Source organism: Dipteris shenzhenensis, chromosome 28 (assembly GCF_047967505.1).
Source record: "Dipteris shenzhenensis isolate YYH24624 ecotype China chromosome 28, Dip_SZ_1.0, whole genome shotgun sequence".
NCBI classification, from domain to species: Eukaryota; Viridiplantae; Streptophyta; class Polypodiopsida; order Gleicheniales; family Dipteridaceae; genus Dipteris; species Dipteris shenzhenensis.
Genome location: NC_141623.1, coordinates 22213144 through 22230969, shown reverse-complemented (window position 1 = coordinate 22230969; position 17826 = coordinate 22213144). Strand labels below are relative to the sequence as shown.

Sequence of the window (17826 nt, the reverse complement as noted above, 5' to 3'; positions counted from 1 at the left end):
TCTGGCAAGGTCTCATGTCAACTCAAGGCTACACCTTCAAGAAAATCAGGCAAAATCTCTGTCCGATCCTTCATGGACCATCCAGAAAGGCGGCATTCTCGAACAAAATCCCGAAGATAAGACTCCGGGTCTTCCCCTTGGATCCCTCGAAACACTGAAATCTTCATTATGATGAAACACAAAAAGGAAACACCAAGATCCAAATAATATCCCAAACAAGATCCAAACAAGATCCCACAGAGCCTTAGTATACCAAGACCAACTTATTATGCATAACTACTTGTTGAAAACCCTCCACAATGTGATTCTCAACAAAATCTTCAAAAATAAGTGACCAACCAGCACCATGAAAATATTGTGTATACATGCATTCAAGAATCACCTTTCTCACAATTGGAAGTGCATATAATAGCTTCAAGATATTGTACTCTTCATCATTTGCATAGCAAAAGAAGTTGAAAGCATTGAGAATCACTATTCCATTGTTATAGTCAAAAACTACCCAAAGACTCAACTCTTCTTCACACCAAGCTGCCAGCACATGAAATAATCCCCAATCTATCATTGTGCTTGTTGACGGCGTTGTCGATTCATCAATATATTCAAGAGTGCAAACATAAACGATATGATCATGGTGAGTGTGCGAATAGCTTGAGCATCACCTTCACAATCTTCAAGTTCTCTTAAACGGGCTGTAATCTCTTCTAACGGAGTTCTTCTAGGCATCTTCTTTATCTCATCAGAAATATACCCCTACGAACAGACCTGAGTGGAATTCACTGGCCTGAAGCCGTTCCGTCTCAAGCGTAGAGGCCTGGGAAGGCTTGGAGCAGTTCGTGCAGCCCTTGGTGCATGGTTGCGCTCCCTTGGAGCAGCCCTGGTACACGTGATGAGGTTGGAGCTGATAGTACCCTTGGGTACTGACTACCTTGGGTACCCGCGATCATGTTGGAGCTGATAGTACCCTTTGGTACTGATTACCTGTGCAGTCCTGCAATGGAGCTAGGGCAGAGAGAGAGAGAGAGAGAGAGAGAGAGAGAGAGAGAGAGGTTTTGATTTCATTTGTCCTCATTCTAGAGAAATGAAGATGCTGATCAGTCTGCGAAGGCACCTGCTTCAACAGTCAATGCAACTCTTAGCAGAGCTAAAAAGCAAGTAGAACAACATCGCAATATATATGTCAAGGTAGGATTTTGTATGCTATAGTATTTTTTGTGATAACATCGCAATATATATGTCAAGGTAGGATTTTGTATGGTACAGTATTTTTTGTAATTGATGTGGTTTTCCCTGCTTGATGATTGTAAAAATTGGATTGTTTTGATTAGACAAGAATGGATGCAAACAATGGGAAACTTCAAGAGTTTACTTCTCAGTTACTTAAATTTACAGAAGAACGCAGCACTCTTTTGAGTGAAGAAGATCCGCTTACTATTTCTATACAAAAAGCACTTTGTAAGGTGTCTGGGAATGACTTAAATGCAGTAGAAAAAGATGTGCCTAATGCTCAGGATGAAGGTACATTTCTTCCCATTCTATCAAATACTAGTCCTGGAGATTCAGTGAAGCTTCCTGTGGTTGTCAAGCATCCTCCATATACGACATGGATTTTTCTGGACAGGTAACCTTTAAAATTGATTTGACAGATTAGATACTTAGCTGAAATAAAATATTTTATGCTCACTTTTTTATGTTGTGTAGCACTTTGGCCTGACTATGTGGGATAGCTTATTCAGGAACCAAAGAATGGCAGAGGATCAGTCTGTTGTCGGAAGAAGGCGTATCTACTATGATCAAAATGGAAGTGAAGCATTGATTTGCAGCGATAGTGAAGAAGAACAAGGGGATGATGAAGAGGAGAAACATGAATTTAGCAAGGGGGAGGATTATATCATATGGTAATATGAGTTTCAAGGATGTTGTGATAAGATTTGCTTTATTTTTTAGTCGATTTTCCACCTCATGGGGCAAGACCAAGCTTCTTTGTGATATGGCTCAGAATACTATAAGAGGGTACCATTGGGTTTGCCATCCAATTGCGCTTTGCTGATATATAGAGAATCTCCTTAGACAAGGATTACAGAAAGGAATGCCTTTTTCTATGACAATTTTCATCATTAGATGCCCAGTGTATTTATTACTCCATCTTCCAAATGTCTTCCTGAAAATTAAACCATATGTGCCAACAGTACAAAATTGATTGAACCATTGCATGCTTTTTTAAAACATGAACTGCTAAAGAAAATTGCTGAATTCTATATGATGCCAAGCGCAATCATTTCTTGTTTTAATGGCAGGAAGGCTATTCAGGAGCATGGCCCGAGTGATGCTATGCTAAAAGCACTAGCAAACGCTATTGATTCAAAGCAATCTGAGATTGAGGTATACTTTTTGTGTCAAAGCAGATCACAAAAAGACAGCTTCTACTTTTTTCTTTTTGCAAGCCTACAAGCAACTTCTGTGATGATAGACAAATTTTTTAATACAAGATTTATCAGATAGAAATCTGCAAAATTGTGAACCAATTGGAACGATCTATGGTTGCAGTTGACCTTTTAGGCCGATCATGGTTTAACAGTTTTTGAATAACCAAGTATGTGCAGTGCCTCCTGTCTTTCAGAAATTCTCCTTGTTGGCTAAGCTTTGCCTATTACTTATGTGGATGCTGGCTATGATTCACTATGATAATCCAAGAGCATATCCGCAAGAAAAATGAGTCATCCCACTGTAGTAAAATAGTTATCCTGAGCCTGGAAAACACACCTGAGCAACAGTCGTCTTACCTTAATGTAATACATTCAGTACAATTCATGCTTCCTCAGTTTGGAATTGTTAATTGCAAGGAATGCATGGCATTAGATTCATTCCGACTCTTCTTAACAAAAAGCAGTTTCTACTTGACACACAGTGAACTGCTAAAAGAATGTGATTTACATGTAAGTTGCTTGCTGGACTGGTAGAAAGTTTAGTTTTCTGGAGCCTACGGTTCTTAGTGAGTGTTCTTGTTCTCTAGCTTTTGGGTGGTTATGTTTTGTTTCTATACAGAGGTGTAGATTAAAGTCAAAACTGTTCTACAGGCGAGATATGAGGCTCTGCACAAGGAGGGCTTGACAAATGTAGATTTTGTAATATACGAGAATGTAGCCGATGGCAAGCAAGCACTAGTTGAAGGACAAAAGACTGAGGGATATTCCAGTCTAGGTAAACAGATTGACGTCAAAGAGGAATTGGAGATGCAGGAAGGTGTCTCTTTGAAGTCAAGCACAGCAGAGGAAACCAAATTTGATGACAAAGATCTAGATGCAGCCATGGACTCATTTGACAACCTATTTTGCCGTCGCTGTTTGGTAAGCACGTGCATCCCCATGCAATATTTTTTACTGGAAATGGAGCGATTTACTGCCCTCTTTTTGTCATATTCTCTCACAGTTAAAGAGTATACATTCATGCTGTACTTGGAATTCAGCTTCAAATTGCAAAGATTTCTAAGTAGATTTGAGTTTTTGTCTGGACATGGGCCTGCTGCTTATGATAACAGGTTTTTGATTGCCGCTTACATGGCTGCTCCCAGCTTGTCATTCAACCAGTAAGGCCACTTTGCTTCTGTCTTAATGATAACATTTTGATGAAAGCAGTAGAGTAATGTTAGGAAGGAAAATTCCTTAAACGTTTAATGTTGACATTTCATGCTTGTAATAAAAACGTTCTGATTTGAGTAAACTCTGTACCTGTGTTAGAGTGAAAAACCAGCACAATGGAGCAATCCTGAGGGATCCAAAAACCCCTGTGGTCCCAACTGTTATTTGCTGGTAGTATGGAATCTCAATAGTCCAAAATAGTAATTCTATTATTATTAATCTTTTGGGTGAAGCTGCTTTTGATTACAGTTACTAACTCCTTGACGTTTATTCATGTATGTATGTTTACAGGCTTTTTCGGTAATGGATGATGTGAAAAACGGGAAATCCATTGATCTGGCAGCAAAAGAGACGGTGACAACTATTTTGGGGAAAAACGAAGAAAAGTTGGCGCCTTCCCAAAATTTTGGTGCTGCTGTTGATAGTACACATGCACTAGAAAAGCAGATGAAAGCAGAAAATGAGAAAAACGGTGGAGCATTGGATGAGGCCCTTCTTGATGATGTTAGATTAAGTCAAGAAGCTCAGAAGACGGAACCCTCGAAGAAGGGGAGGAAGCCAAAGAAAACTCCAAAAAGGAGAGCGGAAGAGGTCTTAGTGAATATTCGCAAAAAACAAAGGAGGGTAGCTGCTTCTGATGTAGAATCTGTGGCAAGTGGGCCAATTTCGCCTAACAATGTGGTTGATCCTGCAAAATCAAAGCTGCATGATCTGGGCGTTGGAACTAGTGAAAGGCCTTCAAAGTATAGGGATGGGTTGAGGACAACATGGAGGAAAGGTGACAAGGTCACTACAATGAGCAATAAAGCCCTGAAAAAAGACATCACAACCAAAGGTGGCATACAAACCAATGATAAAAGGGTTGAGGAGGTGGCAAACAGAAAGATTGAAAGAGAAAATGAAGACAGTTCCTTTGCAGAATCGGGTAAAGATATTCAGAATAAGGAGAAACATATTGAGGGGAAAAATGACAATGTGGGTGATGATGGAAGATTAGGAAAACTAGTTGAAAATCATAAATGGACAAAACTTGAAAAAGGTCTGTATGAGAAGGGGCTTGATGTTTTTGGTAAAAACAGGTCTATTTCTTCGCCATCATACCTTCCTTTTGGCTTATGAGGATTGACTGATTGTACTCTGCTCATATTTGCTTCAGTTTTTGGTCAAATGAACTGTTTTCACTCAAAAAATAACCGTAGTTGATATTTTGGGATTAATATTAAAGAGAGAGGTCTTCCCTAGATTTAATGGTTGTGACAGCCTAGTTTCGTGTGTCTATTCCTATGACCATCTGCAATTCTAGCTTCTCTGTGTAATCGTATGAGAGATTGGAACTCACCAGAAGCTGATGTGGCAGTACAATCTTTTGTGGTATGGTATTGCTATGTGGTTGGCTTTTGGCATCGCCCATGTATGCAATTGGTAGATTGTTGCTCCCATGAACATTTGGATACAAGGCAACTCCATTTACTGCAGAATTCTTAAGTGGCTTTGAGCAACAGTGATACATTGGGAATGCCAGAAGCTATAGAAAGTAGAGTTTACGTCTTTTATGGTAGCTTCACCGTTGTTTGTGGGAAGTTTGGTACAATATCACAAATACTGCTCTGCTCCAGTCCCCCATTTATTTTGTCGTCCTTCATTGTTTCAGACTGATAACATAGCGAGGTGTATAAAAATGAAAAGTTTGCTATGTGGAAATGATTTCATTCTCTTTGCTGAACTCCGCCTTACTGGATGCCCCTTTTTTATGGGAACAGCTGTTTGGTTGCACGGAATATGCTTAAAGGAATGAAGACATGCAGAGAGGTTGCAGAGTATATTGCCCAACACGAAGCTGCTCAATACAAAGCAGGAGATTGCCACAACTCTCACTTGACTGGAAATGGAAGGGCTGCTGACTGCGATGATGCTGTGGTTAGAACTTTACATCTAAAGCTCTGCCATGGGGTCTCTTGTTTGCTCATTAGTGAAGCTGGACATATTACTGCCTGAGGGCAAAGTTTGAGATTCTGTTTTGCTGCGATTGCAGGACATGGAAGTCCGCACTAGGACAAGGTTTTGGCGAAGAAGGGGCAGAGTACGGAGGCTTAAATATACTTGGAAATCTGCAGGGCACCCTGCAATTAGGAAGCGCATAGCTGACATAAAAGATCAGCCATGTAAACAGTACACACCATGTGGCTGTCAGTTTACATGTGGAAAGCAATGTACATGCTTGCACAATGGGACGTGTTGCGAAAAATATTGTGGGTATGAATGTTTATAGCCTGGAGAGATTGGTATTGGCACATTTTAATGGATGCTTCCTGTGTTGCTAACCAATTGATTGTTTTCTTCCTCTTTTTGATATTACAATATATTTTCAGTAAGGCGATTTCTTTTGAGCCATTTGCAGGTGCTCAAAAAGCTGCAAGAACAGGTTTAGGGGTTGTCATTGTGCCAAGAGCCAGTGCCGCAGTAGGCAGTGTCCCTGCTTTGCAGCTGGGCGTGAGTGCGACCCAGATGTTTGTAGGAACTGTTGGGTGGGGTACGTGTTTTCTGAAAGTCTTCTCCGGTTCTTTTCTGTACAAGGGTGTGCTGCATGTTTCTCACTCGGAATTACAGGTGTGGAGATGGTACATTGGGAGGGCCTCCTCAGAGGGGAGACAATTATGAGTGCCAAAATATGAAGCTTCTGTTGCGGCAGCAGCAACGAGTAAGAAGTTTCAAGTTCTACAATCAAGTTAATAGGCATTATACTAGTTTCATGCTTTATGGAAATGTGCAACATATGGCTGATCAGTCTTCTCAATGCATGTGTAAAGGTGTTGTTGGGCAGGTCAGATGTGGCTGGTTGGGGAGCATTCCTGAAGGTTGTTGCTTAGGTTTCCTGTTACATCAGTCTCACAGGGATTTTATGATTGCCCTGACAAGGATTTGAATGACGTGAAATGTTACAGCTGCAGTGAAAAATGTCAAGGCTTAGATAGTTCTTTGTAAAATGGTGTTAATTTTTTTTGTGTGGTTGTATCTGCCTCCTGAATAGAATTCCGTTTCAAGACATGATTACCTTGGAGAGTATACTGGAGAACTAATTTCTCACAGAGAGGCTGATAAACGAGGAAAGATTTATGATCGGGAGAATTCTTCCTTTCTCTTCAACTTAAATGATCAGGTATGCCATATGATTTATTTGAGAGGGACCTTATGCCATACTATCATTTCTGTTTTGCAGATGCTTTGATCTGAGTGGCTTAGACCCCCCCCCCCCCTCCTCCGCCCGGGCCCCCTTTCCCCTTCTTCCGGCCAAAAACCCAAAAACCCATCCCACCCTATACACACATAACATAGTGACAACATGACTAAGCTAAGATTCTTTGCTGATTAAATAAATTAAGAAAGAAAGAAAGAAAGTTGATTAAAAGTTTTCAGAAGACCAAAGTCTATGGGACTTAAATAGACCTGATACAATGAGCTGAGGCGTGGACCCTCTAAACAGGCTTCGACACCAATCTGAGGTGTGTTCGAAAAGGATCTCACTACCTCACATGTGAGGCAGAGAGATGTTAACTTTTTGGGAAGGACGGACTTGAGTAAGCTTTCATCAACACATGATTCTATTCTCTATCTCTTGCAATCACATAGTTGATTTCCACAGCTGGCCCATGGCTATCCGTGCTGCATGTGAGAGGTGAATCTGTAACTACATTGTTGATTGCATGGAACCATCCTTTCTGAGGTAAAGGAAATGCTCTCTTTAGAATGCTATTTTGGTAGATGTTGAGGTAGCCCTTGTCCTCTAAATGTACATCTGCCATAGGTTGTCTTCGATGATCTGATGGATCTTCTGGTGTGTTAGGCGTAATGTATTGGTATAGGGGAAGATGGTGTATGGACATGCCATAAAGTGAAGAAGGCAATGATATTGGCCTTAGAGCTGACCGATTGCTATGTAGTTCTATATAAACACAGCCCAGACAGGCTGAAAACTGAAGCTCCACCACATGTACAAGATCTTGAAACCATGCTCTCCTCTATTGGATCTCAGTAGCCTTCCCTGCACAACTCAAAAGACAAGGTGAAAAAAAAATGTGTTAGTATGCACGAGGCCTGATGCTGTTGCACTCTTTAGGAACTGAAGGAGTGAAATCTGCAACTGTGGTGAGCAAGGGTGAAACCCTCACTCACATAGGGTCAACAAGGCCGGCCTGACCAGCCTATTAGGTATACTGATCTGTAGGCCTACTTGGGGCTAACCCTGGACCCGTCCAGGCCAGTGTGGGGCAACCTTGGACCAGGTGCCTGCTGCTGCCGATCTGCTGCCATACTGTTGCCTTGCCCACCTAACGCCATACTGCCATGTGGCTGTTCATCCACATGTGGTGTGAGGGAAAAGGTAGAGGGAGTGGAACGATGAAGACAGAGAGAGAGAGGGGGAGACACAAAAGTGTGGGTGTGAAGTGTTGAGCCACACCACAAACTCATAGGTTTTATTAGGATTAGGCTTTCATCCTATGACTGTCTTAAGACAGTCATAGGTGTCATAACTTTAACAAAAGGGTGGCAATGTGCCTTTACCCCAACAACCTCCCACCTAAAGGCCAATGTGCCTAAAGGGGAGAAAAGAATAAAAATTACAGCAATATACAGTTACTGTATACAAGACCATAAAATAAGAATGGTCTCATCCTAATCCCATGATGTGGCGGCAATGTGCAAACCGCTCTGTAGGCAAGCTCTTAGTGAGCAAATCTGCAGGATTATCATCAGTATGCACCTTCACAAGCTCAAGTCGCTTGTCTTCCAGTACCTCCCTGATGAAATGATATTTCACATCTATGTGCTTGGTCTTTTGATGAAAGACCGGATTCTTTGCCAACATGATAGCACTCTGACTATGACAATGCAAAACTGGCATATCTCCTGTAATGCCCAAATCTCCCACCAGCCGAGTAAGCCATATTGCTTCCTTGCAAGCCTCAGTGGCTGCAACATATTCAGCTTCAGTGGTTGACAGTGCAACGCATTTCTGTAACCGAGACACCCATGATATAGCACCTCCTGCAAATGTGAAAATATAACCGGTAGTAGACTTCCGGTTATCTGCATTCCCTGCATAGTCTGAATCTGTAAAACCATGCACCAATGCATCCTGCCTACCATAGCATATGCACAAGTCTTTGGTACCCTTGAGATACCTCAAGACACCTTTCACTGCTTCCCAGTGCCGCTTGCCTGGATTTGCCATATACCTGCTGATGACTCCCACTGCAAAAGCAATATCCAGACGAGTGGCAACCATGGCATACATCAAAGAACCAACTGCAGATGCATACGGAACCTTGGCCATTTCAGCCTTATCATCATTTGATCTGGGGCTGTCCTTACTGCTGAGTTTTAAATGTGGAGGCAACGGGGTACTAATAGACTTCCCCCCCTCCATTTTAAACCTCTGCAGTACTTTGTCAATGTACTCCTTCTGTGACAGAAACAAAAGTCCCTTGGACGTGTCACGAATAATCCGCATGCCAAGAATATGGTTTGCATCACCCAAGTCTTTCATATCAAAAGACTTATGCAGTTGTTTCTTCAAAGCACTAATCTCCTGCTGAGATTTGCTGGCAATCAGCATGTCATCCACATATAGAATGAGTAGCATCAAACTGCCATCCTTTGCCCGTTTGGTGTACAAGCAATGATCGGTTTCACACTTATGATACCCTTGGGACTGCATGAAGGCATCAAACTTCTTGTACCATTCTCTTGGCGCCTGCTTGAGTCCATACAAGCTCCTCTTGAGCTTACACACAAGCTGCTCTTTCCCTTTAACAGCATATCCCTCTGGCTGACTCATGTAGATCTCATCATGGAGATCTCCGTGAAGAAAAGCAGTCTTCACATCCATCTGACATAACTCCATGTCCTCATGAGCAACAAGAGCTAACACTGCTCTCAAAGTAGTCATCTTGACGACAGGGGAAAAGATCTCATCAAAGTCAATGCCCTTCTCCTGCTTAAATCCCTTGGCAACCAATCTGGCCTTATACCTCGGTAAAGCATTTGAATCCACTTTGACTTTGTAAACCCACTTGCATGGCAAAACCTTTTTGCCTGCAGGTAGCTGCACCAAGTCCCATGTATCATTTTGAAGTAGGGAGTCCATTTCTGACTGCATGGCTTTCTCCCACTTCCTTTTCTCTGTTCTTCCCATAGCTTCCTTGAAGCTGGAAGGCTCACCACAATCTGTCAGCATGATAAAATCAGCCACATTATTGGCTCCTGGAACAAACCTGTCAGGAGGCTGTTGTACACGGGTGCTCCTCCTAACAAAATGTTCCGGATTAGGCTGCTGTCTAGCCTGTTCGTCATGCATGACGGGTGGCTGTACCACCATATTTGGCTGTTCTACAGCCCCATTTGCTGGCATATCCAGTGGTGCATCATTGGCAAAATTGTCTGGCTGATTTTCAGCCTGTATACCCTCTTGAACAGGGTTATCTACAGCAGCCTGCTGCTGCATATTAATGGGCATTCTTTGCTGTCCGGCATCATCATAAACAACCCTCCTGTATTCCACAGGTTGCACGGGTTCTTTGTGTACACTATCCTCTTTAAAGATGACATCATTGCTGCGTATAATCTTCCGTTTGACGGGATCCCATAACCTGTACCCCATTTCACCTTCGTCACCATAACCCATAAAGATGCATTTGAAAGACTTTGGCTCCAGTTTGGTGCGCAGTTCTTTGCGTACATGAGCAAAGCACTTGCAGCCAAACACACGTAAGTGCTTATATGAAGGTGGCTTGCCAGACCACACCTCTTCTAGCACTTTCAACTCCAAAGCCTTGTTCGGCGACCTGTTAATTATGTGAACTGCTGTTTGCACGGCTTCTGCCCAAAAGCCATGGGGTAATGCAGCATAAGACAACATACATCGAACCTTCTCCTGAATAGTTCGATTCATCCGCTCACTCACACCATTTTGAGATGCATTATGAGGGGCTGTGAGTTCTTGTTTAATGCCCTTAGCTTCGCAAAACTGTACAAAAGCATGTGACACATACTCACCCCCATTATCGGATCTGAGGCATTTCAGCCTGCGACCTGTCCGATTCTCAACCTGAGCGACAAACTTCTTGAAAGCATCTAAGGCATCGCTTTTATGCTTCAAGAAATAGACCCACACTTTGCGTGTGGCATCATCAATAAAAGTAATGAAATACTTTGCACCCCCTAGTGATAGCTGTGGCATCTCACACAAATTAGTGTGCACTAGATCAAGCGGTGCTCTATTTTGGGGAGTTCTCCTCTTATGAGGAGTCATAGAATGCTTGCCAAATATGCAATGATCACAAGTAGGCAAATCTGAAAATGAAAGAGACGGCAGATAACCCAAACGTGACAGTTCTTGCATTCCTTTAACGGACATGTGTCCCAACCGGCTATGCCACAATGAGACCTTTGGCAGCTCGGCTATGGCAACAACATGATTACCTACACTGGAAACATAAAGAGGGTACAAGGTATCACTCTTATAACCCTCAGCCACTACAACCTGGCCATCAGTAATCACCCATTTGGAATCCCCAAATGTGGTGTGGTAACCACTGTCATCCAACAAGCCAGTGCTAATCAGATTTTTCTTGATTTGCGGCACATGACGAACACCATCAAGCATAAATGTGCGTCCATCAGGGAATACTATCTGTATATTGCCAATTTCTGCAATCTGACATGCATAGTTGTTCCCAAGGTGAACAACTCCATGGGTACCTGTGTAGGAAGTAAACCACTCTCTATGAGGAGTAACATGAAAAGAAGCACCTGAATCCAAGAGCCAGGTGTGCATGTCATGACCATCAATAACCAATGTATGTGCAATTACAGCAGAAGAGCATAAAACATCATGTCTGTCACTTTCACTGTCCTCTGCTACAACATTTACTGCATCCAAGTCATCTGCCTTGGCCTTGCCTTTGCTTCCACTGCCTGCATCCTTTGTCTCAGCCTTCTTGGCTTTCGGATCCCGTATAAACTTGAAGCACTTAGACTTCACATGTCCCTTCTTGCCACAGTAAAAGCATTCAATATCCTTTTTGCCACGGGACTGACTGCGGGATTTGGACTTTCTAGCAGATCTCCCCTTCTGCTGAGTCCTACCTCTTTCCTGTACCTGCAAAGCATTGGAAGACTTGCTGCCCATATTATTCTTCCTGCTCATCTCCTCCATAAGGAGAGAGCTCTCCACATCAGCATACATAAGAGTGACATTTGAATTAGACAGGGTGGTCTTGAAAGTGTCCCAACTCTCAGGGAGGGTACACAACAAGAAAGTAGCCTTGAACTCCTCATCAAGGTTCAATCCCTGTGCAATAAGCTGTGTAAAGATGGCATTGAACTCACTCAAGTGTGAGGTCATAGCTGTACCTTCCTTCATGCGAAGGTCTACAAGCTTTTTCAACCAATAAACCTTACTGGCTGAACTCTTTTGGGCATACAACTCTTCTAGCCTCTGCCATAGGCCATAAGAGGTCTTTTCAGCCTGAACATTGAACACAAGAGAATCACTGAGAGTAAGCATGATAGCAGCCCTAGCAGACAAATCAAGCTCCTCCCACTCATCATCTGACATCCCAGATGGCTTGACACCCTTCACCCTTATGGGCTTAGAAATCTTCTTTAGCAGAAGTACATTCAAACACTGTTCTGCCCATAATGCATAATTGTGTGCCCCTTCCAATTTCTTTATGTTCAGAATTGAAGATTCACTTTCCTCTGATGCCATATCAGATAAGGAAAGTACCTGGCTCCCTGTAAGTCAAAAAATGACTAAATAAAATTCTGATTTCTCAGAAAACCTGCTCTATCAAGAGCCAGGAGCACTCACAATAGTGCTGTTTTTACTGTAAAAAAAATCTGCAGCAAAACAGAAAATTTTCCCTCCAATCACTGTACCTTCTGACACACTGTACCGTGCTCAAATAGGCATAAAACAGTAACTTCAGAATGCTGCAGCTGTTCCACAAGTGCTTTATCAGTGCATCATCAGCTGACGAAGCACAAAACACTGCTGTCCTGGACACTTCTCCCACCTCAGATGAGGTATTGCACTGATTTTATATGCATAAACCACTTGTCATACACTGTTTTGTTCACTGAAAAAAGGCTCCAAACACCTCAGCCTATCACAAACCTGCAACAAAGAATGGGACAAATCCCAAGCAATCACCCTTCTGCCAAGGGGATAAAAGGCATCTGAAGGTCTCAAACAGTAACTCAAGTGCTCACAAGCAAAATCTGGGCAAAAGCCCCTTGATTTGACACCTGTACCAAGTGAAAAACACCTCAACACTGAGGTAGCATACAAAATACAGCGCTCTCCTGGCACTTTCACCTGACAATGTAATGCATAAACGGCCCTGTGTACACAGTAACAACATAGATCCCAACGTACAAACACTGAAGAGAAAATCTTTTGAGCACTGTCAACGATGGACAGTTAGGGACCGAGTAAACTCGATGCACCTTGGCCAAGCGTGGCTCAACTGAGATTTTTCAAGGTGTCGTACACAGAATGTGACCTGCAAGAAATGTCACTGAATACACTGCGGAAACAAGACCAATGTGAGCACCCTGGCTGCACACTGCCTCAAGGCATACATTGCATAAACTTCCAGGCAAAAGCCCTTTGAAATTGTCACCCGAAAGCTGAGATTTGCACTCAGCAAAAGCATAAAAGCCCTCTGCAAAATCAAGGCATTTGACCTTCCCGAAACAAGATAACTGTGCAACCACCACACACTGTGGCACTAGTCACCTCAAGCACGAGGGACACGAGGGTACTTGCTGTACCTTCAACACACAGTTTTGAGAACTGAACAACCGGAAATGAAGAGCAGAGTGCTCTCTCTTTTCCTTCTTCCGCCCAAAAGAAAATGTGCCTCCTATACCTGCTGTACCTGCGCAGGGTACCTGCTGTACCCTGTACCTGTGAGGGCACAAATCCCAAGAAAAAATTTCTGACATGTACCTCCCTGACGCGGCGTTCGTACAGTACGGCGGCGTCCTTGCTGGCCACGCAACCGTACAGCCGTACGACGGCTTGTACGGATTCCGTATAGTCGGTACGGGTGGCTGTACAGGTCACTCCTGTACAGCTGCCCGTGTGCAGCTTGGGTGCGTGCCGGCGCTGCGCGCTGGCTGCGCCCGCTTGGTAGTGGGTAGCAGCTAGCAGCAGCTAGCTGCTGCTGTTGCAAGTGCGAGCTGCCCCGCGTTGCCCTGTTCTGCCTGCGCGCGCTGCGTCGCTCTGCCCGGCGTTGCCCTGCTCTGCCCGCGCGCTGCCCTGCTCTGCCCGTGCGCTGCCCTGCTCTGTAGGGTGCGATGCCCGAGGGGAGAGGAAGGGGTAGAGGGAGGGGTAGACCGGAGTGGAGTGGGAGAGGTAGAGGCTCTGATACCAGTTGTGAGGGAAAAGGTAGAGGGAGTGGAACGATGAAGACAGAGAGAGAGAGGGGGAGACACAAAAGTGTGGGTGTGAAGTGTTGAGCCACACCACAAACTCATAGGTTTTATTAGGATTAGGCTTTCACCCTATGACTGTCTTAAGACAGTCATAGGTGTCATAACTTTAACAAAAGGGTGGCAATGTGCCTTTACCCCAACATGTGGCTACTGCCACATCATCTGATGCTGCATCTCGTGGCTGTCTGCCACTCCTATAGGTTGTGTGTGAATGCCATGTTACCCATATGCCACATTTTCATCTCAGGTGAGGTGTATGTGGCTGTTTGCCATATCCTCACCCTGTGGACAGCCTGGAGCTATCCTGGACAGACAAGAGCTATCCGCAACATACAGCTCATCCCATGCCTCGTGATGCATTTGCATCTCATCTTCACGTCTGCTACCATGCTCATGGCTTCTTGCCATATGGGGCTCTTACAAGTGAGCAACTAAGCCTATAATGAAGAGTAACTAAGCGTGGAGCATAAGTAAGCGGCCCCCCATCCTCCCCTTTAATGTGCATACTGGGAACTATTACTTTGGTCCAATGTTGAGAAGCTTTCAGGAATCAGTAACCATGTGTGGCCGGATACTTGGATCCTTAGCCTTCAAGAGCATCTGTATTGGTTTTTTTTGTTTTCAAAAAAGAGACTTCTATTAAGTATTAAAGAAAACCGTTAGAGCAAGCTCCATACGGGAATGCGAGATACACCATGCAATGCATGAAAAGCTCAAGAGCCAAAATGAAGGATTGGGGCTGATAGCACCATCTCAATCCGGTAGCAACTTCCGAGAAAAAAAAACCCCTCCAAACTCGAATAAATACAGTCCTCTTAGAAGAGGCTGCCCGTGAAGGGCCCTGCATGCTAGCCCATATGGCTATCAAAGTGTGAACCGTGTCACTCCAAATACTAGTGAACACCTGTGATGGGTGTGTCTGGGTGTCATCCAAGGCCTCTGTGCATCTGGCTCTCCAAATGTGCCAAGAGGAAATGCTAGCCAAAATCTCCCAAGAGGTGTCCACTGAAACATGTGAAGCTCTGAAAGGAGTATGTGGTACATCCTGGAGAGAGTAGGGCTCTATCTCCTGTCGGCAGATCGAGAGTGCCCAAGAAGAAGGCTCAGCTTCATAAAACACCTGGAGCCCAGTAAGGGATAACCATGCGGCTAAGCCCCAAGTCATGAAGAAAGGGGAAGTATGAAAAATGCTGAGTATCTGAGCAACTCCTTTCCAAACAATTCTCGCTTGATTGCAGTCCCAAAGGCAATGTCGCACTGACTCCTCTGCAGAATGATAACGAGGGCAAGTGGGATCAGCCCCAAATCGTGATCTCCACAGGTTCACTGCAATCCCTCCATGAATAGAAAGCCAAAAGAAAAGAGTGATCTTTCTATTTCTGAGGGATTTTCAGAGCCTCCTCCAGAAATTCCTACGTAAATCTGCGGTGATGAAGAAGCTATTCCAATGGGGGGCTCTGGAGGGAATCCAACCTCTACTGCTCAGCTGAAATCTCCTGGCATTACCAACCGTGAAACGAAAGAAGGGAATCCCCCTCTCTCGGTGCCCATGATCTATCCACTCCCACTCTCCTGGGTCCCACTGCAAGCACCTGATAGGTGCACCTCCATATAACCATAACCTCCAAGATCCCAAGGCCAAGAGCAGAGGGTTGGGGTCTAAGTACCTCTGCAAGCCCGCTCCGTGGTCCACAAAACCAGCAATCCTGACAGGCTGAAAGGCAACCTCTAGAAGAATATCTGTATTGGTTTTTGGATCCTCAATTGAAGCACTTGACTCTTGAAGGGCTTTGTAGGTACCATTTGGACTGTCTCTTGAATACATGCTCTTAGGACACGATGTCCTTGCGGATTTCAGTTGACAAGTTTCTTGGTGGTTAGATTGTAGAGTGGTATCCCTTTGACTCCACATTGTACACGATGAAAATGGACTCTTGACTTTCTACACCAAGATTCGTCCTCCATTCATTAAAGATGCACATCGCACTTAGAACTGTAAACCTTTAAGTACTTGACAGAGGGCTTTTTACTTAAGTAGGCGGCATGTGCAGTCTTTCCTTTTATTTCCTTTGTTAAACTCTTGTTGAATATACTATAGTAGATATTTGGTGGCAACAAAATGTCATCTGCAGTCAATCTTTGTAGATGAGATCTTCATAAGACTAAAAACAGAAATGCTTGCAAAAGGTCATCCAATGAAGGGGAGGATGGCTCTATACTCCCTGTGGAGCCCCAAGAAGTGAAATGCTACTTGTATTGGACAAAAAAAGATCATTAGAACTACTTGCTCCTCTCCCATTCATCCAATAGACAAACTTCCAAAGATAAGAGTATGAGACTGTCACGGCGATGTGAATTTCTAAGCTATAGGAATTTATTGTGACTACTCTAACCTCGAATTGATTAAAACAGTTCAAAGGACACTTTAGGTAAAAATCCCTTTGGCTAAATTGGGCTTGAAGGCCACATGTGGCACAGGTGACTTGCAAGGCAAGCAAAGGTAGCTATTCCAGGATCAGTTGGAGTGGGGGCCAAGGCAGTTGACATCCAGCTTTCCCAGAGCAGCCAGCTTCACGAGAGAATCGTTTTTACTGCATGCCTACTATTCATGCCTTCCTAGAGCCCTAGATTTGAATCGCACCCTTCTCGGAAGCCTCCCAGGCCTGGTGCCTATCAAATCACACTTCTTTCAGGCTTATTGGAGCTTCTAGATAGGCGGATTTGCTTTTGGGTTGAAGGATCTACTGAATTGTATCTGTTAGAGACCTTCCACAGCTGCCAGACCTGATTTCGCTGCTTCTAGTCCACTCCAGGGGTACCAGATTTGACGTTTTCAGAGATTTCGTCCCTGTTTGAGCTGCTCCAGGCCTCCAGAATTGGGCAAAATTCCTGTTGTAGGCGTTCAGGGTGCCAAACTGCTCCTTTCAGGAGGGGCTAGGAGGAAATCGTTTTTACTGTTTTTCACCTCTTTAGGGCTGTTGCTACTGATTTCGACTGCCTGACTGCTTGGGATCTGCTCCAGATCAATTTGCCTACTTCCTTGTTACTGCCCCAGGGTTTCTAGAGCCCTCTGATCAGTTGTTTGCCCTGGCTAGTTATGAAGATCAGGTGGCCTAGATCAGGTGGCTAGTTATGAAGATCAGGTGTTTCAGAGTTTCGGGCACCAGAAGAAACGGTGAAAATGGAGTTTTGGTTTTTAAGGTTAATAAAAAATATATTATATATGTAATTATTATTAATAGATATGTCATATAGTAAGGCCTGAGAGGACAACAAGGAGGGGAGGAGAGGGAAAGGGCTGAGGAGAGCAAGGAGAAGAGGGCAACGGCCGAGGAGAGCAAGGAGGAGAGGTTGGAGAGGAGAGCAAGGAGGAGAGGAGAGGAGAGGAGAGGAGAGGGCAAGGGCTAAGGAGAGCAAGGAGGATATGCTAGAGAGGAGAGCAAGGAGGAGGGGCAGCGGGCTGAGAGGGGGGTTGTAGGATGAGAGGAGAGCAAGAGGAGAGGTTGGAGAGGGAGAGAAAAAACTGCCCTACCCGTCGATGGGATTCTAACTTCTTACTTGGTGGTTGAGGTGTGTGTGTGTGTGTGTTGGTACTTTTGCTTCTATAGCTGAGTATTGGTGTCTACAAGCTCTTACATTGCTGCTCTATATATACGTTTCCTTGGATAAATTCCAGAGGCACTGC

General features: G+C 44.0%; 1 protein-coding gene across 3 annotated transcripts in view; it reads left to right on the top strand.

The window, feature by feature from the left end:
• The window catches only part of LOC147883326 (histone-lysine N-methyltransferase CLF-like), a 60939-nt gene that overhangs the window by 29130 nt on the left and 13983 nt on the right, over positions 1 to 17826 (top strand). For all 3 annotated transcript variants that reach the window (XM_087399295.1, XM_087399293.1, XM_087399294.1), the window contains 14 exons: positions 1078 to 1185; positions 1329 to 1621; positions 1737 to 1898; positions 2298 to 2382; positions 3078 to 3347; positions 3539 to 3586; positions 3738 to 3809; positions 3930 to 4717; positions 5399 to 5555; positions 5671 to 5891; positions 6037 to 6168; positions 6246 to 6336; positions 6446 to 6493; positions 6667 to 6795. In XM_087399295.1, the coding sequence (XP_087255421.1) occupies positions 1078 to 1185; positions 1329 to 1621; positions 1737 to 1898; positions 2298 to 2382; positions 3078 to 3347; positions 3539 to 3586; positions 3738 to 3809; positions 3930 to 4717; positions 5399 to 5555; positions 5671 to 5891; positions 6037 to 6168; positions 6246 to 6336; positions 6446 to 6493; positions 6667 to 6795 (2604 nt within the window). The remainder of the gene's footprint in view (positions 1 to 1077; positions 1186 to 1328; positions 1622 to 1736; positions 1899 to 2297; positions 2383 to 3077; positions 3348 to 3538; positions 3587 to 3737; positions 3810 to 3929; positions 4718 to 5398; positions 5556 to 5670; positions 5892 to 6036; positions 6169 to 6245; positions 6337 to 6445; positions 6494 to 6666; positions 6796 to 17826) is intronic.